Consider the following 26425-nt stretch of genomic DNA (forward strand, 5'->3'; position numbering starts at 1 on the left):
TGGAAAATCAAATACAAGAGGCTTACAGGACCCCAAATGTACAAAATTACAACAGATCCACACCAAAGCACATTATAATGAAAATGCCTTGCATACAGAATAAGAATAGAATTTTAAGGGCCATAAGAAAAAAAGAATCATATTACATTTAGGAAGAAACCAATTCAGGTACCAACGGATTTCTCAACACAGATCATTAAGGCTAGGAGATCCTAGAAGAAAATATAACAATCTCTGAAAGAAAATGAATGTCAACCAAGAATTTTATATCCATCAAAAATATGCTTCAGATTTAAAGATTTAAAAAAAAAGGGTTCCATGATAAACAATAGTTAAAAAAATTTCCAACTAACCTACACTACAGAACAGTCTCAGCAAAATATTCCATGAGGAGGAAATAAAAAAAAGGGGGGGAAAATCAGCAAAGGGCAAAAATACACTAAAGGGAAAGACAATCAAAGGAGAAGCTAAGTTAAATTAAAAAACAGAAACAAACCAAAATGAATGGGAATATAAATCATGCCTCAATAATAACCCTGAAATTTAATGGCCTAAACTCATCAATCAAAAGGCAGACTGGCAGAATGGATTAAAAAACAAGACCCAACAATACGCTATCTCCAAAAGAGTCACCTCATAGGCAAAGGCATCCAAAGACTAAAGGTAAAAGGAAGGGAAAAAACATATTACTCACATGAACTATATAAACAAGCAGGGATTTCCATCCTCATATCATATAAAATGGACTTCAAGTCAAAGTTACTCAGAACAGACAAAAAGTACACTCATACATGGTGGGACTGAAAATTGATGCAATCACTCTGGAAAGCAGTATGAAGATTCCTCAGAAAACTTGGAATGGAACCACCATTTGACCCACCTATCCCACTCCTTGGTTTATATCCAAGGGACTTAAAATCAGCATATTATAGTGATATAGCCACATCAATGTTTATACTAGCTCAATTCACAATGGCTACAATATGGAACCAACCTAGGTGTCCTTTGATAGATGAATGGATAAAGAAAATGTGTTATATATATTAAATGGAATGTTACTCAGCTTTAAAGAAAAAAATTATGGCATTTGCTGGTAAATGGATGGAGTTAGAGAATATCATGCTAAGCGAAATAAGCAAATCCCCCCTCCCCAAAAAGACCAAATGTTTTCTCTAACATACAGATGCTAATTCACAATAAGGGGGGACACTAGTGAAGAATAGAGTTATCTTAGATTAGGTAGAGGGAGTGAAGGGAGGGAAGGGGAGGGAATATGAGGATAGGAAGGATAGTAGAATAAGACAGACATTGTTACTTTACGTATATATATGACTGCATGACTAATGTGATTCTACAACATGTTCAATCAGAAAAATGAGAAATTATACTCCATCTATGTATTATACATCAAAGTACATAAATGCATTCTAGCGTCCTGCATAACTAATTAAAATAAATAAAAAAATTTTTTTAAAAGGCATTTCAGAAAGAATAACAACAAAAAAGATTGCTATACCAACAAAGCTGTTCTTCAAAGAAGAAAAAAAACCTTATCACCCACGTCCCTCAAGGGCAAAGGATTGGGTTTCCCTTCCATGGGATGGGCTGGCTGAGAAATAAAAGCTAAGAAAAGTAGAACGATGAAATGACCACAGAATACAGAAAGTAATTTCAAAGAGGGGGCAGAGACCAGAAGCTGACCAGAATTGTCCAGATTCTAACAAGGAAAGGAGCCTATGTTTGCTGCAATTATTTCGGAAGACATCAAAGATATTCTATGGAAAGTTCTTCACCAAAACAGGATAGAGGTGGGGGCATATAGGCTGCTCAATTCCTAGCAGGTCACATCCATCTCCGGTGCCATGCAGGACTTTTCTGGGCAGAGTTGCAGGGGAGTTCACTTGCATCAGGCGGTCTCTCCCGTGGGACTGTCACTGGAAGTTCTCAATGCCAGAGTCTACCCCCTCACTGGCTACGATGCTGAAAAGGTGCTCATGCATTTCACGGATGGCTTCTTGCACCTTCTGAGATAAGCATAAATAAAAAAATTTGACTACTAAGCAGCATTGCAGAAAATACTTAAAGAAAGCATACACACAGGAGACATTAGAAACAAACACCTTAACCCAGGAAAGGATCTCATTAGAAGAATATTTAAATGACAATTAGAGCCAAACTAAACATTAGAGAAAGATCAAAATGGAAGTTCATAGAATAATTATTCTCTTTTAATAATAAACACCTCTCCGTGACAATGAATGTAAATGGTCTGAACTCTTCAATTAAAAGACACATCCTGGCAGATTAGATTTAAAAATAAGATCCAACTATACATTTTCTGCACATATCTCAGGCAAAGATATCCACATGTCAAAAGTGAAAGAACGAAAAATTATATTCCATGCAAATGGAGCCCAAAAGCAAGCAGGAGTAGCTATTCCAATATTTAATGTTTTAGTCAGCTTTTTTGTTGCTATGACAAAAAGAACTAATCAGAACTAATTTAAAGGAGAAAAAACTTATTTGGGGCTCACAGTTACAGAGGTCTCAGTCCACAGATGATCAACCTTTCCAACAATCAATGGTGGAAAGGTATTGAGCAAAACAGTTTGTGACAGGCAAACAGGAAGAAGAGGGATCTCCTCTCACCAGGAACAAAATATATGCCTCAAAGGCATCATCCCCAGCAACCTAATTCCTCTAGCCACACCCCACCAGAATACATTCACTACCCAGATAATTCATTCAAGTGGATTTATGCAGTGATTAGGTTAAGATTCACATAACTGATAATTTCACCTCTAAATTTGCTTGCTGATGCACCCCTCCCCTGACTCAGGCAATGGCAAGGCCCTACTGAGGTGGATGGCGCAAGGCATCCATCCTCTGGAGAAGCACAGTATGTTTCTGAGAATGGGCTGATTTGTTTTTGTATTCCTTTAATAAGTATACTTGCGATTTCTCATATGACCATTAAGTATGAAGGAAAAAACATGACTTTCCCAATTAATGCAACTACTTCTAAAGAATAGATCTGTTTGCTCTAAATGCAATGATTCAGCTGTGGAGCGTAAATTGTTAATGTCTAATGAAAAACTCCCTGTATTCCTGTCAAGGAAGTTTTTGAGAAATTAAGTTAAAATCTAGAGAAGAAAAATTAATGTTAAGAAGACAGATTAGTGCTTAGTACTGGGCAACTTGTTCTTGTTCCTGTGCACAATGGTTTGTGCTCTTACTCTTGTTTGATTAAAATTAATAACAAGTCAACCACTTGCCGTAACCATGGCACCAGTTCCAGTCAGTAAGTCAAGAAAGAATAGTCAAGGTATAGGCCAATAGTTTGGGACATTTGTAACTATTATTAAAAGTTAACTAAGCAGAAACAGCTCAAAGCAAAACTCGAACTGAAAGTACAAATGCTTGCTTATGCATAAGCCAAGATACATTCTTCTATTCTAATTGTAGCTACGTAATATTTTGTTTCTTTGAATAATGATTCCTGTTTTGTAACCACAAAGTACTGTGAGCCTGCCAAAATGAAAAGTATATATGATCAACTTCACAAGTAAAGATTGGGATCAACACCTTCACTTTGGTGTCTGTGTTGTTTCTCCACCCCTCTTTCGCCGACTCCTCACCATCCGAGACCCCCTGTTGGAGCTGGTCTCCGACAGCTTGCATTGTCTCACACATGAGTTTTTGAAGGACATCTTAGCCAAAATTCACCAGAAAATAAAAAAGTTCACTATATTCTGGTAAAAAGAATAATCCAAAAAGAAAATAAAACAATTAATATTTATGCCTGAGCATCAGTGTACCTAATTAAAAAATTTTAAAAATAACAACAACAAAAACAACCACACACACACACACACACACACACTCACACACTTCTCAAAGGTTCAGATAGGCCAGGCATGGTGGCACATTCCTGAAATCCAAGCAGCTCAGGAGGCTGAGGCAGGAGTATCCCAAATTCAAGGTCAGCCTTAGCAACCTAGCAAGGCCCTAAGCAACTTTGCAAGACCTTGTCTCTAAATAAAATACAAAAAAGGGCTGAGCATGTGGCACAGTGGTTAAGTGACCCTGGGTTCAATCCCCAGAACAAAAAGAAATTCAGATAGATGCCAATATAACAATACTTGGATGATTTCAACACACCCCTCTCACCAATAGATAGGTCACTGAAACATAAAATGAGTAAAAACATCAAATCTAGAGAATGGACCTAAAAACCTAAAAGACTAGGTTATAGCTCAGTGGTTGAGCGCTTGCCTAGAACATGTGAGGCACTGGGTTTGATCCTCAGCACCACATAAAAAATAAATAAATAAATAAGAGTATTGTATCTATCTACAACTAAAAAAAAATTTTTTTAAATAAATAAAACCTAAAAGACATCTATAGAGTATTTCATCCAGGGCTGGGGCTATAGCTCAGTGGCAGAGTGCTTACCTAGCATGTGTGAGGCACTGGGTTTGATCCTTAGCACCACATTAAAAAATAATAATAATAATGAAATAAAATAAAATAAAGGCATGCTATCCATTTACACCTATATTTAAAAAAAAAAAAAAGAATATTTCATCCAACAGAGGCAGAATTCACTTTCTTCTTAGCTGCTCATGGAACACTTTCCAAACCCAATATATTTTAGGTCACATAGTAAGTCTTAGTAAATATCAAAAAAGAAATTGATGTAATCCCTTGCATCTTATCAGAGGTCACAATGAAATAAAATTTGAAGTCAAAGAAATGAAAACTACATAAACACATGGAAACTGAATAATACATTTTTGAACAATGAGTGAGTCACACAAGAAATCAGGGAGAAAATTAGGGAGTTCTTAGAAACTAATAAGAATAAAGATATAATACACTAGAATCTCTGGGAGACTATGTAGGCAGTTTTAAAAGGAAAGTTTATAGATATGAGCAGATATAAGAAGAAACCATTCCAAAACCAGAAGAAAGGATTAATTAAGATGAGCACTTGAATTAAATTAAGTAAGAGAATTAAAACAACACAAAAGCTCAATATAACAAAGAATTGGTTCTTTGAAAAGATAAACAAGATTGATAAACTCACAGTTAAAACTAACCAAAACAAAGAGAAGACCCAAATTAATAAAACTAGAGATGAAAACAGAAAGTATCACTGAAATCCATCAGTAACTATTTTGAAAATGTATATTCCAATAAATTGGAAAACCCAGAAGTAACAGACAAATTTACAAACACCCATACAACTTACCAAAATTGAATGCAGAGGATACTGAAAATCTAAACAGACCAATAACTAGTAATAAGATTAAAGCATTAATAAAAAGCCTTTCAATAATGATAAACTTAGGACCAGAAGAATTCTCAGCTAAATTTTTTCAGAACTTTAAAGAATTAATACCAATGTTCCTCAAATTATTCCATGAAATAAAAAGTGTGGTGGGGGAGAGCACTGCCAAGTTCATTCTATAAAGGCAGTATTACCCAGACACCAAAACAGATAAGGGTTTGTCAAGGAAAGAAAACTACAGCCCATTAACTTGAAAACATAGATACAAAAATGCTTTAAAAAAACTAGCAAATCATATTCAAAAACACATTAAGATTATACAGCATGATCAAGTTGATTTTGTTATAGAGATGCAAGGATGGTTTGACACACAAATCAATAAATGTTATTCACCATATATACAGAATTAAAAAATCACATGATTCATCTCAGTAGATGCAGAAAAGCCTTCAATGAAATTAAGTACCCACTCAGGACAAAAACACTGAAGATACTAGGGATAGAAAGATACACATTTATCACACACCCAAAGCCAACATCACAGTAAATGGAAAAAACTGAAAGCATTTCACCTAAAATGAAGAACCAGACAAGGATGAGCACTCTCACCAGTCTTACTCAATAGAGTACTTGAAATTTTAGCCAGAGCAATTAGGCAAAAGAAGGAAATAAAAGGGATACAAATAGAACAGAAAGAAGTCAAATTATCACTATTTGCAGATGAAATCCTTTATTTACAAGATTCCAGAAACTTCACTAGAAAATATCAAGTACTGATAAATTCAGGAAAATAGCAGAATACAAAATCAATATATCAAAAAGTAATTTTTCTATGCACAAATAATGAATCTGCTGAAAATCATGCATCAAGAAAACAATTCCATTCATAACAGCCTTAAAATAAATAAATAAACAAATAAGCAAGCAAGCAGGGAATAATTCTAACCAAGGAGATGAAAACCTCTATGATGAAATTATAAAACAGTGAAGAAAGAAATCAAAGACACTAGGAGATAGAAAGACCTTCCATGTTCATGGATATGCAGCGTTAATAGTTAAAATGGCGATATCACCAAAAATGATATACAGATTCAATGCAATCCCCATCAAAATACCAATGATATTCTTCACATAACTAGAGAAATCAGTCCTAATATTTGTACAGAAGAATAAAAGACCCAGAATATCCAAAACAATTCTAGGCAAATAGAAAGATGCTGGAGACACCACAATACCCCATTTCAAATTATGCTACAGAGCTACAGTAACAAAAACACCACAATACTGACATAAAGACAGACACACAGACCAATGGAATACAACAGAAGACACATATGAACTCACACAGATAGTCACCTGATCTTTGACAAAGGCATGAAAATACGTTGGAGAAAAGACAGCCTTTTAAACAAAAAGTCTCAGTGCTGAGAAAACCAGATATCCATATGTAGAAGAATGAAAGTAGGCCTATTTCTCACCCTGCACAAAAGTCAACTCAAAAATGTGTCTAAGACATAGGAATTAGACCAGAAATTTTGCAACTGCAAGAAGAAACATAGGGTCAACACTCCAATATACAGGTTCAGGCAACAACTTCCAAAATAGGACTCCAAAAGCTCAGGAGATGATACCAAGAATTAATAAAGATGGTGTCATTGAATTCAAAAGCTTCTACACAGCAAAGGAAACAACAGAATGAAGAGCCTACAACTAGGAGAAAAATCTTTGCCAGCTGCTCTTCTGACAGAGGATTAATATCCAAAATACATAAAGAATTCACAAAACTTAACACCAGCAAAACAAATAACCCAACCAATCCATGGGCAAATGAACTAAACAGTCATTTCTTAAAACAAATATACAACTGGCCCACAAATATGAAAAATGTTCAACATTTTTAGCCATCAGTGAAAGGCAAATACGAGATTTTATTTAACTCCAATTAGAATGGCAATTAGTAATAATACAAATAGTAATAAATGCTGGCAAGAATGCAGAGGAGGGGGCTGGGATTGTGGCTCAGTAGTAGAGCACTTACCTAGTATGTGTGAGGCACTGGGTTCCATTCTCATCACTACATTTTAAAAAAATGAATGAATAAATAAATAAATAAAGGTATTGTGGCCATCTACAACTAAAAAAAAAAAAAAAAAAGAATGCAGAGGAAAAGGAACATTCAACCCTGTTGGTGGGATTGTAAATTAGTATAACCAGAGAAAAAGGAACATTATACACTGTTGGTGGGATTGTGAATTAGTATAACCACTGTAGAAATCGGTATGGAGGTTCCTCAAAAGACTAAGAACAGAATCACCACATGACCCAGGTATATCACTCCTCAGTATTTATCTAAAGAATTAAAGTTAGACATGATAACAAGAAATGCATAAGCATTTTTATAGAAGCACAATTCACAATAGCCACGCTATGGAACCAGTCTAGATGTCCATTAATGTAAAAAGAAAATGTGGTGTATATGCAAAGTGGAGTTTTAGTCAAAAAAATAAGAATGGAATTATGTCATCTGTAAGGAAATGGATGGAATTAGAGAACACCATATTAAATGAAATAAGACAGACTCAGAAAGTAAAGAATCCTATGTTGTTTTAGTCAGCTTTTTCACTGCTGTGACTAAAAGATCTGACCAGAACAATTTTAGGAGAGGAAAAGTTTATTTGGGAGCTCAATGTTTCAGAGGTCTCAGTCCAAAATTAGCCCACTCCATTCTTTGGGACTCAAGTTGAAACTGAACATCATGGCAGAGCGTGTGGCAGAGGGAAGCAGCTCACATGATGATAAGAGAGCAGAGAGAAAAAGAGAGAGACTCCACTAGCCTCATACAAAATATATACTCCAAAGTCATGCTCCTAATGCCCCACCCCCTCCTGCCATACCCAACCTGTCTTCAGTCACCATTCAATTAATCCCATCAGGGATTGATTCACTGATTAGGTTGAGGATGTAGCCCAGTCATTTCTCCTCCAAACCTTCTTGCATTGCCTCACATTTGAGCTTTTGCCCCCACATACAAACCATAACATACGTTTTTCTCTCATATGTGGAAGTTAGAGAAAAAAGTGGGGGAAAGTGATAACTTGAAAAAAGAAGGTAGACTAGTAGAGGAAGGAGGGGAGGAAAAGGGGAGATGAAATTGACCAAATTGTTATGTGCATGTATGAAGATATCACAATGAATCCCACCATTATGTATGATTATATGTTAGTCAGCTTTTTGTCACTGTGATCAAAATGCTGACTGGAATAACTTAAAGGAGAAGTTTATTTTGGCTAACAATTTCAGAAATTTAGTTCATGGTTGGCTGAGTCCACTGTTCTTGGCCCCAGTAAGACAGAACATAAAGAGGAAGGGCATGGCGGAGGGAAACTGCTCAGGACTTTGTTGCCAGGAAGTAAGGTGAGTAGGGGAAGGGATGCAGGAAAGAACCCTTCAAGGACACTGATCCCAGTGACCTACCACCTCCAGCCATGCCTCACCTGTGAATAGTTACCACCCAGTTACTTCATTTAAACCAGGATAGACTAATGAGGTAACAGCTTTCATAATACAATCATTTAACCACCAAATACTCCTGAATTAACACAGAAGCTTTTGGGGGAAATCTCAGATTCAAACCAGAACAAAGTATAATACACCCATAAAAATTAAATAATAGTTGACAGAAATAGACTCCACAATTACAAAGGAAGAGTTAACACATAATAAAATTCCAGTAATTACCATAACAAGTACATACAGATACATACACACAAACCATTAAGGGAAAAGATTTTAACAGCATTAACAAACTTTACTTAATAGACGCATATAAAGCATCAAACCCCCATTATTACACCCACACACACACACAAACACACACACACACACACAAAGAGGATAAAAAAAAAGTAACTATACACAAGGCAAGTACTAACAAGTTCCAATGATCATTCAATTAAAAACATTTTGACGGTAGTTACACAGTGGCTCACTTTTCATTTATTCATCAAATTGTCCATATATCTTATATACTTCACATGAGCTATATTTCACAATAATTTTTCAAATGGTAATTGATCTATACCATTTATGTACATATTCATCTATTTTTTCTTTTCAGGTTTTCAAAACTTATTCCACAGCAAAAAAAAAAAAAAAAAAAAAAAAAAATCTTCAAGAAAAAAAAGATGAAGGAGTCAGTATGCTTCAACAGGAAGCAATTAAGCAAGATTCAAGATTCAAAGTTCCATTAAAATGAACCCTGACATACTCTAGTAGATTTTAAAACTTATAAATCCAAGCGTATTGAAAGCATTCTCAAAGCAATATTTGTACATAATCAAATCATCCTAGTGCAGAACTGCAAATAACCAGATGCTGTCTGTCTGTATACAACTGAAATAGTACAAATCTAACTTAAAATACTTTCAATATTGACAATATCAGAACCAGAGGCACTTACACCATTGGCCAAAAGCAGTTCTGTGGTAAATTTGTCCCATTAGCCATCCATTTTAGTCAAATACCAAACCAACCAATGATTCAAAGTAATCATTTATGTTGCCAACTTAGAGATAAAATTAAACTTTATAAATAGGGGATTTATAGTTAAATGGTTAAAATTTAACATTTCAGGATATAAAAATAGCATATACTCAAACATATCTAAAGTGATACATGCCAGGTATGCCCATAGTCCTTGCTACTTGGGAGGCTGAGGCAAAACTGCGTGAGCCCAGTTGTTGTCCAGGTTGATTAACAGAGAGAGGCCTACCTCAAAAACAAAAACTAAACCCTAAACAGATTTAAACCATAGTCTTAAAAATATCAAGTGAACTATATTAGAATTTTTTTCTAAAATTAATAAAAAGTAGTGCATTAGTTATCTATTGCTAACACATTATCTCACCCAGAATTTTATGTAAGAAAAGTTTAAGGAACACAATCCCTTGGTGGTAGAAGGTGGTAACTGTCTCAAATCTGTATCTGCTTAACAATCAAGAAAGACTGGCCTGCAATTCCAGCAGTTCAGGAGGCTGAAACAGGAGGATCACAAATTCAAGGCCAGTTGAGCAATTAAGGGAGGCCTTAAGCAACTTAGTGAGACCTAGTCACAAAATAAAAAACAAAAGGGGCTGGGATACAGCTCAGTGGTAAAGAACCTCTATGTTAAATCTCTAGAATCTGCCCTCCCCCCCCCCAAAAAAAAAAGAAGAAAGAAAAACTTATTTATCCATATCAAAGAACACTGATAGTGATTATCCCCAAATCTCATTAATTTGAGCATGTCTAAATATATACTAAATTCACTTCTATAAACTACCTAAAAATAGAAAGTGTTAGCTGAAAATATTAACTTAGATAGTATTCAAAGGAAATTTTTGGTGGTACTGAGTAAAAAGGAGGGAGTTTAGGTTATGAGATGTATTTAAGGAACAGAAGACCTTCATCCTAAGCTGGGTGAGTATCACAGTGGGAACTTCAGGGACCAAACCTTTGACTATTGCTTCTCATATCATGAATACATTCAATCAGGTAGAAAAATTTAATCAAACAATTTCAAGAAGACCAATATTTAACTCAATCTATCACCAAAGCATATTATACATTTTTAATAATTTTATTCAAAGTGTCCCAAGCTGTTTGGATATCATCCTTTACTTTTCTAGTCTTTTTTCAATATCAAAGAAAAAGTTTATCTCTTTTCTCAGTTTTAATTTTCTTTTGTTCTTCAGATTTAAAGGGACAAAGAAGGTAGGAGCCATAAGAAAGTTCAGAAGTCCAAATTGGTCTCTTTAGACATAAAACTGATGAAAAGCAAAGACTGTTTACAGACTTTAAATTCAACTCCAAAACACTGTAGCATATGTTGCTTAAATATTATGTATTTTTACTTGTCCAGTATTGCTCATGTCAGCTACTGATTTCGCCAACAATCCATGGGCAAAGGGTTGAACACAATTTTTGAATAGAACAAGGGGTCACCAACTGAGACCTAAAGCCCAGATCCAGCCGACATACTGTGCTAACGTAATTAATTAGGAGGCCATTAGGCTGTGATGGCTCCAAAGCCTTGGTTCCTATGTAAGGAAAATCAAACCCAACTCAATGGAAGCAATAAAATAAAATTTAAGTTTAACCAATGGAAATTACCAACTAAGCAGTAGTGGCACACACTTATAATCCCAGCTACTGGAGAGGCTGAGGCAGGAGGAATGCAAGTTCAAAACAAGCCTGGGCACCTTGGCAAGACTTTGTGTGACAATAAAATTTGAAGAGCTGGGGATGTTACTCAGATATTCACTTAGCATGCACAAGGTCCTGGGTTGCTGGGTTAAATCCACAATATCAAAAAAAAAAAAAAAGAAGAAGAAAAAGAAAAAGAAAAAGAAGAAAAAACTACCAACAAACCTCTTACTAGAGACTTTCTACTTTGACCAATCAAAAACTTGCCTTGCCTGGCTACTTCCTCTAACACTTTATAAACGTTTTCCTGCAGCCAGAAAACCAGCATTGCAAAGCATTTTGAGCAAAACACTACAAGAAGAAGAAATGAAAAACAATAACCAAAACCATCAGTGGGAAGTGCCTCAGTAAAGACACAGGGCGAGGGGAAAGACAATCATGGAGAAACAAACTAAAATTTTTTTAAAAAAAGGATAAACAATCAAACATGGATGGAAGTTCAAACCACATATCAATAGTAACTCTGAATGTTAATGGCTTAAACTCTCCAATAAAGCGACATAGGCTGGTATCATGGATTAAAAAAACAAATCCAGCAATATGCTGCCTCCAGGAGACACATCTGATTGGAAAAGACATACACAGGCTGAAGGTGAAAGGATGGGAAAAAATATACCACGCACACGGTCCTCGCAAGCAAGCAGGGGTGGCCATCCTCATATCGAATAAAATCGACTTCAAGACTAAGTTAATCAAAAGGGATAAAGAAGGTCATTATATACTGTTAAAAGGAACCATTCACCAACAAGACATAACAATTATCAATATTTACGCACCAAATAATGGTGCTGCGACATTCATAAAACAAATTCTCCTCAAATTCAAGAATCAAATAGACCACAACACAATAATTATGGGAGACTTCAACACACCTCTCTCACCATTGGACAGATCCTCCAAACAAAAGTTGAATAAAGAAACTATAGAACTCAATACCACAATCAATAACCTAGACTTAACTGACTTATATAGAATATATCAACCATCATCAAATGGCTATACTTTTTTCTCAGCAGCACATGGATCCTTCTCAAAAATAGACCATATATTATGCCATAGGGCAACCCTCAGTAAATATAAAGGGGTGGAGATAATACCATGCATTTTATCTGATCATAATGGAATGAAACTGGAAATCAATGATAAAAGAAGGAAGGAAAAATCCTACATCACATGGAAAATGAACAATATATTACTGAATGATCAATGGGTTACAGAAGACATAAAGGAGGAAATCAAAAAATTCTTAGAGATAAACGAAAATACAGACACAACATATCGGAATCTATGGGACACAATGAAAGCAGTTTTAAGAGGAAAATTCATCGCCTGGTGGTCATTCCTCAAAAAAAGAAGAAACCAACAAATAAATGAGCTCACACTCCAACTCAAAGCCCTAGAAAAGGAAGAGCAAAACAACAGCAATTGTAGCAGAAGGCAAGAAATAATTAAAATCAGAGCGGAAATCAATGAAATTGAAACAAAAGAAACTATTGAAAAAATTAACAAAACTAAAAGTTGGTTCTTCGAAAAAATAAATAAGATCGACAGACCTTTAGCCATGCTAACGAAGAGAAGAAGAGAGAGAACTCAAATTACTAACATACGGGATGAAAAAGGCAATATCACAACAGATGCTACAGAAATACAGAAGACAATTAGAAATTATTTTGAAAACCTATATTCCAATAAAATAGAGGATAGTGAAGACATCGATAAATTTCTTAAGTCATATGATTTGCCCAGACTGAGTCAGGAGGATACACACAATCTGAACAGACCAATATCAATGGATGAAATTGAAGAAGCCATCAAAAGACTACCAACCAAGAAAAGCCCAGGACCGGATGGGTATACAGCGGAGTTTTACAAAACCTTTAAAGAAGAATTAATACCAATACTTTTCAAGTTATTTCAGGAAATAGAAAAAGAGGGAGCTCTTCCAAATTCATTCTATGAGGCCAACATCACCCTGATCCCGAAACCAGACAAAGACACCTCAAAGAAACAAAACTACAGACCAATATCTCTAATGAACCTAGATGCAAAAATCTTCAATAAAATTCTGGCGAATCGGATACAAAGGCACATCAAAAAAATAGTGCACCATGATCAAGTAGGATTCATCCCTGGGATGCAAGGATGGTTCAACATACGGAAATCAATAAATGTTATTCACCACATCAATAGACTTAAAGATAAGAACCATATGATCATCTCGATAGATGCAGAGAAAGCATTTGACAAAGTACAGCATGCCTTTATGTTCAAAACATTAGAAAAACTAGGGATAACAGGAACTTACCTTGACATTGTAAAAGCTATCTATGCTAAGCCTCAGGCTAGCATCATTCTGAATGGACAAAAGTTGAAGGCATTCCCTCTAAAATCCGGAACAAGACAGGGATGCCCTCTATCTCAACTTCTATTCAATATAGTTCTCGAAACACTGGCCAGAGCAATTAGACAGATGAAAGAAATTAAAGGCATAAAAATTGGAAAAGAAGAACTTAAATTATCACTATTTGCAGATGACATGATTCTATACCTAGAAGACCCAAAAGGGTCTACAAAGAAACTACTAGAACTAATAAATGAATTCAGCAAAGTGGCAGGATATAAAATCAACATGCATAAATCAAAGGCATTTCTGTATATCAGCGACAAAACTTCTGAAATGGAAATGAGGAAAAACACTCCATTCACAATATCCTCAAAAAAAATAAAATACTTGGGAATCAACCTAACAAAAGAGGTGAAAGATTTATACAATGAAAACTACAGAACCCTAAAGAGAGAAGTAGAAGAAGATCTTAGAAGATGGAAAAATATACCCTGTTCATGGATAGGCAGAACTAACATCATCAAAATGGCGATATTACCAAAAGTTCTCTACAGGTTTAATGCGATGCCAATCAAAATCCCAACGGCATTTCTTGTTGAAATAGATAAAGCAATCATGAAATTCATATGGAAAAATAAAAGACCCAGAATAGCAAAAGCAATTCTAAGCAGGAAGAGTGAATCTGGAGGTATAGCGATACCAGAGGTCAAACTGTACTACAAAGCAATAGTGACAAAAACAGCATGGTACTGGTACCAAAACAGGCGGGTGGACCAATGGTATAAAATAGAGGACACAGAGACTAATCCACAAAGTTACAACTATCTTATATTTGATAAAGGGGCTATAAGCATGCAATGGAGGAAGGATAGCATCTTCAACAAATGGTGTTGGGAAAACTGGAAATCCATATGCAACAAAATGAAACTGAATCCCTTTCTCTCGCCATGCACAAAAGTTAACTCAAAATGGATCAAGGAGCTTGATATCAAATCAGAAACTCTGCGTCTGATAGAAGAAAAAGTTGGCTCCGATCTACAGATTGTGGGGTCGGGCTCCAAATTCCTTAATAGGACACCCATAGCACAAGAGTTAACAACTAGAATCAACAAATGGGACTTAATTAAACTTAAAAGTTTTTTCTCAGAAAAAGAAACAATAAGAGAGGTAAATAGGGAGCCTACATCCTGGGAACAAATTTTTACGCCTCACACTTCAGATAGAGCCCTAATATCCAGAGTATACAAAGAACTCAAAAAATTAGACAATAAGATAACAAATAACCCAATCAACAAATGGGCCAAGGACCTGAACAGACACTTCTCAGAGGAGGATATACAATCAATCAACAAGTACATGAAAAAATGCTCTCCATCTCTAGCAGTCAGAGAAATGCAAATCAAAACCACCCTAAGATACCATCTCACTCCAGTAAGATTGGCAGCCACTATGAAGTCAAACAACAACAAGTGCTGGCGAGGATGTGGAGAAAAGGGTACACTTGTACATTGCTGGTGGGACTGCAAATTGGTGCGGCCAATTTGCAAAGCAGTTTGGAGATTCCTGGGAAAGATGGGAATGGAACCACCATTTGACCCTGCTATTGCCCTTCTCGGACTATTCCCTGAAGACCTTAAAAGAGCATGCTACAGGGATACTGCCACGTCGATGTTCATAGCAGCACAATTCACAATAGCTAGACTGTGGAACCAACCCAGATGTCCTTCAATAGATGAATGGATAAAAAAAATGTGGCATCTATACACAATGGAGTACTATGCAGCAATAAAAAATGACAAAATCATAGAATTTGCAGGGAAATGGATGGCACTAGAGCAGATTATGCTTAGTGAAGCTAGCCAATCCCTAAAAAACAAATACCAAATGTCTTCTTTGATATAATGAGAGCAACTATGAACAGAGCAGGGAGGAAGAGTAGGAAGAAAAGATTAACATTAAACAGAGACATGAGATGGGAGGGAAAGGGAGAGAAAAGGGAAATTGCATGGAAATGAAGGGAGACCCTCATTGCTAAACAAAATTACATATAAGAGGTTGTGAGGGGAATGGGAAAATAAACAAAGAGAGAAATGAATTACAGTAGATGGGGTAGAGAGAGAAGATGGGAGGGGAGGGGAGGGGGGATAGTAGGGGATAGGAAAGGTAGCAGAATACAACAATTACTAATAGGGCATTATGTAAATTGTGGATGTGTAACTGACGTGATTCTGCAATCTGCATTTGGGGTAAAATTGGGGGTTCATAACCCACTTCAATCTAATGTATGAAATATGATATGTCAAGAGCTTTGTAATGTTGTGAACAACCAATAAAAAAATTTAAAAAAAAAGAGAAGAAAGGGGAAAAAAATAAATAAAAAAATAAACGTTTTCCTACTTGAAATCTGGTGCTGCCCCATTCATGAATTCCTGAAAGCTCAAATAGACTAGAATTTTAGTGTGTCTACTTTATCTTTTTTTTTTTTTTTACATTTATCTTTTAATAACTGTTTTTGTACAGTCTTTGAGTTTGGAATGGTTTTTATATTTTTAAAGGGCTGGAAAGGAAGGAAGGGATGGATGCATGAAAAAAGGGAGGGAAATAAAAAAAAGAATGAAGATAAGAATATGCAACAGAGACTGTTTTATGCCTGGAAAACCTAAAAATAAATCAGTAGTCCTAGCTTTGTATGGTACTGCACTAACACAAACTTCAAAGTGAGGTTTGACTGTATTTAATATCTGGCCTTTTACAGAAGTAGAGAATATGCAAATGATCAATAAATACATAAAGAGATGTGCAATAATATTAGGTCATTAGGAAAATTAGGGGGAAAACCCAACGTAATATCAATATATATCTACCAATGTGAGGTGTTATAAATATTTGGGGACAAAAGAATTCTCATACACTGCTAATGGGAATGCAAATTAACACAATTTGAAACACTTTTTGGTGGTATATTCCATAAAAACACATCTGCATAGGCTATAACACAGCCATTTTACTACTAAATATATACCCAAAAGAAAGTATACATAAATTCACCAAAATACTTATAAAACCTCATAACAACCCTTTTGGTAGTAACCTAAAACTGAATGTAATAATATGCAATATGAAAATGAAAAAACTACTGCTATTTCACCCATATAAATCTCACAAATATAAAATTGAGGTGAAGCCAGACTCGGAGGACTATATACTATATAAATTTTTAAATATAAAGTCAATAATAGCTGAAACTCAAATGTTAGAAGTTGAGATAATGGTTACCTTTGCTAAGCTGGCACCACAAAGTAGGGCTTCTGGGATGCATGTACTGTTTAAGGTTCTTTCTTGATCTAGGTACTGGAGACAGGGGTGTGTACACTCTGAAATTCAATGAGTTGTACACATATGATTCAGACACTTCTATGTTTATCATACTTTTTAAAAACAAACACAGAATTTCTATGAACTCCATGCCTTTCAAGGAAAATTGTGTACATCTCTATTCCCTTTTCTGATTTGCCATCATTACCTCTCTCCAATTAGACAACTTTTACTACTTCACATAGAAAAATTGGCTTTATTTTAATTAATTTTACTAATACACTATTGCACATGATTCCCCATGACTATATAACTGTCACTTTAGGTTAGTTCCATCCCAGACCCAAAGAGGAAACTTTACAAAGAATAACTTCTAATAGTATGTTAAAGTTATATAGTAAAGAAAAAATAACCTGCTTGAAATGCAGTTTTATTTGACCACTTGTTTTGGTTTACCTTTATCTACTGCTGTGATTCAACCCCCATAAAATGCTCAAAGGAGCTTTTCAAAAAGCCTGTTCTTGAGGAAAGTTGTTCCTTTCTACCATCCCTGTCTAATCATGAGTCAATCTTGTGTTTATCCAATTCCTTCCATCCACAAGGCTTAAAGTACTTCGCAAATATTGCCGGGTGGTGTCACCTTCCAGTTAAACAAATATGGGCCTCGGACGTCGTAACCCAAAATAACTTTAGCAGTATCTTTGTACAGCATGGCTCAGCACACTTAAAAAAAGCACCAGATTGTATTCTTACTCACAACTTACAATAGTGAGAACCAAAATATAAAACGATTCAAGTGCCTGTCAAGGGCGCAGAGTAGATCAGAGGCTGAACCCAGAGAACTAGAACCCTCTAACTCCCAGGGGCTTAAGGGAAAAGCAAGCAAAACCCCTACACTTTTGAATAAATGCTCAGCTGTTGAAGTCCTGTAATAGCAAAGAAAGAGTTGTCTGTCACCTGAGAATCCCAGGACGCTGACCTCTGAGGGTGCCCCATCACTCCAGGGCACTCGGGGCCAGCATTCACTGGGTGCGGATTCCGCGCGGCCCCTTCAGTTTCTCCAAGGAAGCTGCGGCCGGAAATTCCAAGGCTGGTTTCTGCCCACCCCGATCAGTCTCCAGTCGCCCAAACCTCCCCTTCACCCGGTTTACCTGGGATGCGCTAGGCATCACTCCGGGAGCCGACTGGGAGCACTCTCTCACAGAGTTTCTCAGGCCGGATGCGCAACTACCGCGTCAGTCAAAGCCACGGACTCAGCGGCTCGGCCCGGAGGCGCGCGACCCCAAATGATCCAGCGGGGCGGGGCACCGGAGAGAGACAGAGCCTGCCGCACGCCGCGCGCGAGGGCCCGCAGAGACCGAGGCGGTGCGCACCGGGCATGCGCGAGCCGCGCCGCCGGGCGCGGGGCGGGGCCTCCCTGCGAGCGAGAAAGCTTGGCAAGTCCTCTCCGGAGCCGCGAGAGGACGGTAGGCGGGCCAACTGTGGTTGTGGGGTCTAAGACCACTGGTGCGTTCCGGAACAGCAAAATAGTGCCCCGACAAAACCTAATCTGGTTGGAGGAAGGCGTAGGGAGGCTTAGGGAGACTTGGCGGAACTGTGTGGTTGTGTGTGTGTGGCTGGAGGGGAGAGAGTGTGGGAATAGAGAGTGTGGTGGAGGGGCCGGGCCTGTAGCGCAGTGAAGGTCGAATGAAAAGGGCACAGGCGAGCAAAAGTGACACCTAGGCCCTCTCCAAAAAATGCTTCAGGCTAAAATTTTGGAGCTGGTGACTTTTTTAAGTCCTGGAAGGAAATCTGAATTTTCACATTATGTGGATTCACAGAATGTTGAGCCTTTCAGAATTTAATAAAACAACAACAAAAAACAATTCGCCTACCATTCTGTTGAAACAATAGAAAGCCAAAGATATCTTTAATTGTGGAATAATATTAAGAGTTTTATCAGGACCCATAAAATGAGCCGGTAGTGATTCAAAAGTGTTCCACAAATCAGAATTGCATTTATAAATATCTCTTTAACTCCTGTTACTCATTAATCTGTTGGACACACAAGTATTTATTCAGAACATACTATGTGCCAGGCACTCTTTGGGTTCCTGGATAAAGAATTTTTTTTTTTACACATCCCCAGAGAATAGGGATAATATAAAGTGTTGATGGACCCCCAAGTTAGTGGTTAAATTTAATAAGAGGGACTTAGACTTTAGTAACTGTAAATACCGTGTAAAGGGTTGGACCAAAAGAGGTTAAAATACATAATGTTATTATTTATATGGTAAAGAATAAACAGTACTCTGGAGGGGTTTGTTATAGATTCAGCCTTGAAATGTTTTGTTTTTTTGTTTTTGTTTTGGCTTTACATCTGGATTCAATCAGATATTTGTGGACACAATCATAAATATTTTGAGACAATAAAAGAGGGGCTGTAAGTTTGTCAGAACAGAGACTCCAATCAAAAAGGATATTATAATCAGGAAAAATGACTTGAAGTAATGGTTAGTGCCAAATCAAATGATGTGTAATTAAAGGAGGGAAAGTTTCTTTTCTTTCTTAAAGAAATGAGAGGGCCAAGGACTACAAAATTGAGAAAATTGACACCAAATAATAAATAAGGATGAATTTAGAGAAAGTGATAATAGCTTTTGTTGGGTAAAGATTCATTTTGCCTCAGTTTTTGAAGCCCATTTTCTGAATTTCTAAAATCTCCAGAGTAAAGAAAAAACTCTGTTTTCTTCAGTAACCTTTTTTTTTTCCTTCTCTCTCTTTTATGTAATGAGTTCAAACTTTAGACCTAATTCGCCCTTATCCCATTTCCAATTTAGGTATTCATTAATGCTCTTTCTGCAACTTTTTATACCACAATGATAATTTTTCCCCACTCCTCTCCACCACTACCCCTATCCACATACACACATTTCTTCATTCTCCATCCTGCTAAGAGTTATCTGAAAAATGGCTTTGGATGACTTTGGGTGAGGAATTTTAAAGTATGAGAAGGACAGAATCAAGGAAAACTGGAGGAGTTAATGTCTCACTCTTCTTTAAGTATGGATAGAACTTAGCATGGCAAAAAGGGAGTAAAGGTGCAGAGAAAATAGAATTCTTTGTAGAGGAATCAATATGGAGATAAGATACTTTTGGTAATTGTAAGCACTTTAGGATTACTACAATATGGAATTCAAGATGAAAAATGATGGGAAATGAGGTTGTAGAGATTATGAAGTATTTCATTTTAGTACTCTGGTTCCATTCTATAGTTAATAGGAATTAAAAATTAAAGGTAATGATATAGTTAGATTTGTACTTTAGACAAATCATCAATTTGGAAGATATATTTCATAATCAAAATTCTCATGTTAGCAAGCCTATTTAATCCAAGGTAAAAATGATAAAATGTATGCAGTAGGGCACGATAAATGGAAAAGGGTGAATTGAAGAAGTAGAAAATAAAGTTTGAAGATTTTAATAACAACTGAGAAAGAGGGAGTTCATAGAAGAATGAGTGAATAAGAAAGTTAATTTTTGGACAGAATGAATTTGAGTCATTGGGAAATTTAAGGGGAGTTCTTCAGCAGTCAGATGTACAATTTCATATGTAAGGATGTGTTCTGGACTGGCCCGGAGATAAAAATATTAAGAATAATTAACAGCAATTGTTAAAGCTACTATTAAAATTTTGAAATTCAGTCCCATAGCATTCTTATCTATCATGTAACCCTTTTATAAATCACCTGTCTAAAGATCATGATTCATTTTTTTAACTGACTTTGTTTTTAAATGCAGTACTGGGATTGAACCCAGGGCTTTCACCTGTCAGGTAAGCACTCTACCACTGAGTGATACTCCAACCACAACAGATTTATTTACTTATTTATTTTGGTGGTAGTGGGAATAGACTTATTTTTTAAAGCAGTTTTAGGTTTACAGAATTGAACAGGTTGTACAGAGTTCTCATATACTCCCCCTTTCCCCATGATTTCCCCTGTTATTAACATCATGCATTGGTATGGTATATTGGTTACAATTGATGAACTAATACTGATATTAAAATAACTAAAGTCCATGGTTTACATTAGGGGTTACTCTTGGTGTTGTATTGTTCTATGGAGTTCACCAACTGCATTATAATGTGTCCATTATTATAGTATTAGAATAGTTTTACTATTCTAAAACATCCCTGTGCTCCACCTATTTATCTTTCCCTCCCTCCCCTGGAACCCCTGACAGTCCTTTACAACCAGTGATCTTTATTATCACTATCATTTTTTTTCCTTTTTCATGAATGTCATAGAATTGGTATGGTTTGTAGCCTTTTTGGACTGACTTCTTTCACTGATCAGTATGCATTTAAGGTTCCCACATGTCTTTTTATGACTTAATAGGATATTTCTTTTTATTGCTGAATAATATTCCATTGTATGAATGTACTAAAATTTGTTTATCTACTTACTAATTAAAGGACAACTTAATTTCTTCCAAGTTTTAGCAATTAGGAATAAGGTCACTATGGACACCCATGTGCAATTGTGGACATAAGTATATAATTCATATGGGCAACAACCAAAAGTTCAATTGCTGGATCATATGGCAAGCGTGTGTTTAGTTTTATAAGAAACTACCATACTGTCTTTCAGAGTCGCCATACTAATTGCATTCCCACAAGCAATTAACAAAGAGTTCTTATTGCTCCATACCTCTAGAGATTTGGGTTTAGGCATTTTCAAAGATTTATGGTGGTATTTCATTTCTTCAAATTCAAAACTCATGAGGCAGACCAAGCTTAACATATTCAAAATTAGAAAGATTATTGTGTTGGATCCGAATTAGGTGTAAGGCAAAATAGAATAAGACAAATACATAAAGGCATACCATTCTTATAGAACCCAGTAAAGACAATAATAAGTGATTTTATTCTTAATGCAACTATGTTTTTGGTTAGAACTATTGGATGGATAGTGATCCCATTTCAGAATTAGGAAATATAGGAGGAGAAAGGGTTTAAGGACTACAAGATAGTTTGAGCTATCTATTCCTTCCTTCCTTCCTTTTTTTCTTTTTTTTCTTTTTGATACCAAAGTGGAGATACTAACACAGATAATTTGTTATACAGTTCTGTGCCTCAGGGATGGTTTGATATTTCCATGGTTGGAAGTAAGGCAGGTGGAGTCATCAGTGTAGGTACATCAGTGTAGGGCTTGCATAATATTACCAGAGAGGAAAATATAGATAAATAAAAGAAGAGAATGGGATCCAGCCTATGGGGGACTTCAGTCTCTCTATAGGTTAACTAAAGGGAGAGGAACATTAGAGAATTATATAATAAAGGAAGAAGAAATCCAGTAAAGTACTGTGTCATAGTAGCCAAGAAGAGACAGTGCCTTAAGAGACTGGTCATTGTTTTCAAATGTTGCTGGAAGTTTCACTAAAGTGAAGGCAAGGAAGTGACCTTTGGACTTTGCAATACAGCTATGATCGGTGACATTGATAAAAAAAAAAAATAGTTTCAGTGAATTGGTCTGATGGAAGATAGTTTAAAGTGGGTTTGAGAGAATGCCAGGTGCAGTGCACATGCCTATAATCCCAGCAGTTTGGGAAGCTGAAGCAGGAGGATCTTGAGTTCAAAGCCATCCTCAGCAATTTAGCAAGGTGCTAAAGCAACTCAGTGAGACCCTGTCTCTAAATAAAATACAAAATAAGGCTGGGAATGTGGATCAGTGGTTGAATGGCCCTGAGTTCAATCCCTGTTATCCCTCCACTATCCCCCCCCACAAAAAAAAAAAAAAAGTGGTTTGGGAAAAAATAGGTGGTAAGGACATAGCAAATGCTGCACAGTCAATTCTTTTGATATTTCTGTGATAGACAACAGATAAATGGTATAACAGTATGTTTTCTAAGCAACAGACATTGCGCCTCTTTTCCTCCCATTAACAAAACTCCAGTTTTATAGCTAGTAAAGATCTATTGCTCTCAAAGAGTAACTACCCTGCTCCCTGTCTCAAAATTAGCCTCATCCCCTTATATTAACTCTGGGGTTCTTTTCCTGGTAATGGGACTAAGTGTGGCATACTATCTACTTCTAGCTAATGAGATATAGTATAATGGAAAGTCAAGTGGAGGACTACCTTTCCAGAATAAACAGAGCCTTGTGAAAAGAAAGGTTCTCTCTCTGACCTTTCTGTTTGGAATGAAGCCATGACACCTGGCAGCCATCCTGATCATCCAGATGGAGGGTAAAGAGCTAGTATCTTAGAATGACACCTGGAAGAGAAAGGAAAAGATTTGGTTTGTAATGATATTGGTAAGCTGTTGTACCAGGTTTGGACTGCCTACTCTGACTTCTTGTATATGAGATTAAAAGCAAAAACCTTATTATTGAGACTGTTGTGAGTAGCTTATCTATTATTTAGAGCTAAAAGGTTTCCTGATAGATACCAATTGGATGACCATTATAAATCAGAAATACTTTCAACCCCAGTTAAAATATGGATGTCTGATATCCTCTGTCCCAGCTTTTGATCATTTGGTCTGGAGTGGAGACTGGGAATTGATATATATATATTTTTTTAAATTCACCAGATGAACTATACGGAAGGGATATTTTGTCTTATTGTTGTTATTTAAGATATAAGATATTCGAGCATATTTGTACATTGATGAGCCTCATCAGATAGAAAGTGAGAAACTGATAATATGGGATTTCCTATCATCATTTATGATTAGTAGAGAAGGGTAAATATATAACAAAACCTGTGGGGATAGGCTTTTTCATTATGTATTGAAGTGAATTTTGCATAACGTTAACCATTTTAAAATTAATAATTCAGTAGCATTTTGTACATTCATAGTTTTATGTAACCATCATCTCTGTATAGTGTCAGAGCATTTTAACTACCCCTCTGTAGGTTGTCAGAAATCTAAATGAAGTCACTTGTGTCCAACCTCAACCAAATAGAGAAACAGGAGGTTATGAAGGAGGGCCCTCTTACATGCATAACTATGATAAAAACTATTACAAAGACTCCCTGTAGTAACTTTTCCCAAGGACTTTCCAAACTGAAGCTTGTTACAGGAGTCACAAGAACAGATAGCTGGATGTACAAGAACACTTGCCTTATACACTGTCTCCACTAAGGATCTCTTTGTTTAAAAAATAATAATAATAACATATACTTCTCTGTTTTGCCTTTAAAACTTTCCTGTTTTCTCAGTCTACCTGAGTATTCCCATGGTCCACTACAGCATGTGTATCCCAGATTATAATCCTCTGCTTACTACTGAATGAACTCTTTTTTTTTTTTTGAGAGTCTCTGTTGTTATTTAGGTTGATAACCCATAAAGAAACCTTGTATGCATTAAACAGTTATTCTCCATTCCACCCTCCTCCTCACCCCTACATTCTGCTTTCTGCCTTCTTGGATTCATCTATTTAGATATCTCATATATATGGAATCATATTATATGTGATCTTTTGTGTCTTAATGGATTAGATACTTTATAGTTACAAGTAATTTTTTCCCATTGTAACAGGAGTAAAAACCAAGAACGAGTATACATAGAGAAAGATGAGGGAATGTTATCAAGTAATAACAGAACAAAGGACTCCAACACTTAATGGTCAGGTAGAGAAGGATAAGCCTTTAAAGGTGGTAAAGGAAAGAGCAGTCAAGAAAGGAGAAAGATAAAAAAAAAATTTAACAGGGAGTGCTGTATATCAAAGAAAGAAGAGTCAACTGTAGAATGCTCTTGAGTGATCAAGCAAGATAAGGGCTTGAAAAAAAAATGTCTATGTAGAGGAAGAAACAAAAGTTTAGGGGTCTGATTTTTTAAATAATAGCTAGGTATGGCAAAGTCAGAACTAAAACCCAGTTTGAGGTCCTCATTCTCTACTGCATTATCCTCAGTTCTGGTTTCTCATCATAACTCCCATGGTACGCCTATACCTCTTAGATTTCCCCCTGAAAATACCTTTGAAAATCTTTCTTACTGTCAGCAATGTCAAAGAAGCCTCTCCTTCTTTTGAACTTGGTCTTTACTGATGCTGTTCTTGGAAATATATACCCATTTTTATATTTTAAACATGATTTTAAATATTAAACAGTGAGGTATAAAGTGCAGGGTACAGATCAAATCCTGCTTATGCTAAACGCCTGATTAAAAGCCTTTGATAGTTACTATCCTATGCTAGGAGATAACATCTAAATCTCTTAAGTCTTTTCAGTCTGACCATAACCTGTATTCTAACCTCAGATTTGGCCAACTTCTTTAAAAAAAACGAAAATGATCCCTAGTCTAATGAAATGTTCATATTTCACTACACTATTATGCATCAAATGACTTCTGTGTTTTTCTTGTTGTTATTTCTTTTTGTTTCTCAGTCTCCTCATAGTCACTGAGTAGTTGTCACTTAATTTTGTGCCTGACACTAGAATGTGCAGAGAGGTAAATCAGTAAAAAGTTCTAAAAATTCTATGTGTCTCAGTGGCATTATGATTGTATAACAAGAGACTCAAGAAATTGGTCCCTCTAGGAAAACTCTTGAGCTAGCAAGAATTACGAGAATCTAATTCTTTTGGAATTCTAAGATCTAGTTGCACAATTGCAGTGTCCCCAGGGAGTGTGAATATGGCTGGTGAATTTCAGTTTTGCATAGCAGCATCTTTTCCCCTCACCCCTATTCCCATGGCAGAGGACCTTGGAGATAGTGGGCCACATTCCTTGTAGAAATGGCTGGTAACAAAGCAGACAATAAGAACTCTGTCTTCCAAAAAATCTTGGTTGTGCATTGTTGATCTGCCACTGATGGATCAGAAAAGAAAAGGAATGAAGGAAAATAAACAGAGCCTAAGAGACTTAAGAGAAACCATCAGGTTTATCAATTCATGTATCACATAAGTCCCAGGAGAAAAGAAATAGAAGCGGAAAGATTTCAATGAGTCATGGACAGATTCTTCCTAAATTTGATGAAACTTGTTATGAATCCCCCACCCCAAATAATATTATGTTAAAGCCCTAATCCTGTAGGGCTTTATTTTGAGTGTGACTGTATTTTGAGAAGAAGCCTTTAAGGAGGTAATTGAAGTTAAATGCAGCAATAAAGATGGGACCTTAATATATTAATACAAGTGTCCTTATAAGAAAAGGAAGGGACACAGAGATCTCTCTTTCTTTTCATGCACACACTGAGAAAAGGCCACATGTGAAGTCATAGTGAGAAGGTAGCCTTCTGCAAGCCA

General features: G+C 36.2%; 1 protein-coding gene across 4 annotated transcripts in view; it reads left to right on the forward strand.

Annotated features, from left to right (window-relative positions):
- Positions 1 to 18414: 18414 nt before the first annotated feature.
- Positions 18415 to 26425, forward strand: part of SLC25A21 (solute carrier family 25 member 21) — a gene marked incomplete at its 5' end in the record, with an annotated part of 517166 nt that continues 509155 nt past the window's right edge. For 2 of the 4 annotated variants that reach the window (XM_081290705.1, XM_081290707.1), the window contains 2 exons: positions 18415 to 18661; positions 20976 to 21009. In XM_081290705.1, the coding sequence (XP_081146831.1) occupies positions 18415 to 18661; positions 20976 to 21009 (281 nt within the window). Of the gene's footprint in view, positions 18662 to 20975; positions 21010 to 26425 lie in introns of those variants that run through there. The other 2 variants (XM_081290706.1, XM_081290709.1) reach the window with 2 other exon arrangements.

The sequence above is a fragment of the Spermophilus citellus genome, assembly GCF_964194105.1.
Source record: "Spermophilus citellus genome assembly, chromosome: 4".
Classification (NCBI taxonomy): Eukaryota; Metazoa; Chordata; class Mammalia; order Rodentia; family Sciuridae; genus Spermophilus; species Spermophilus citellus.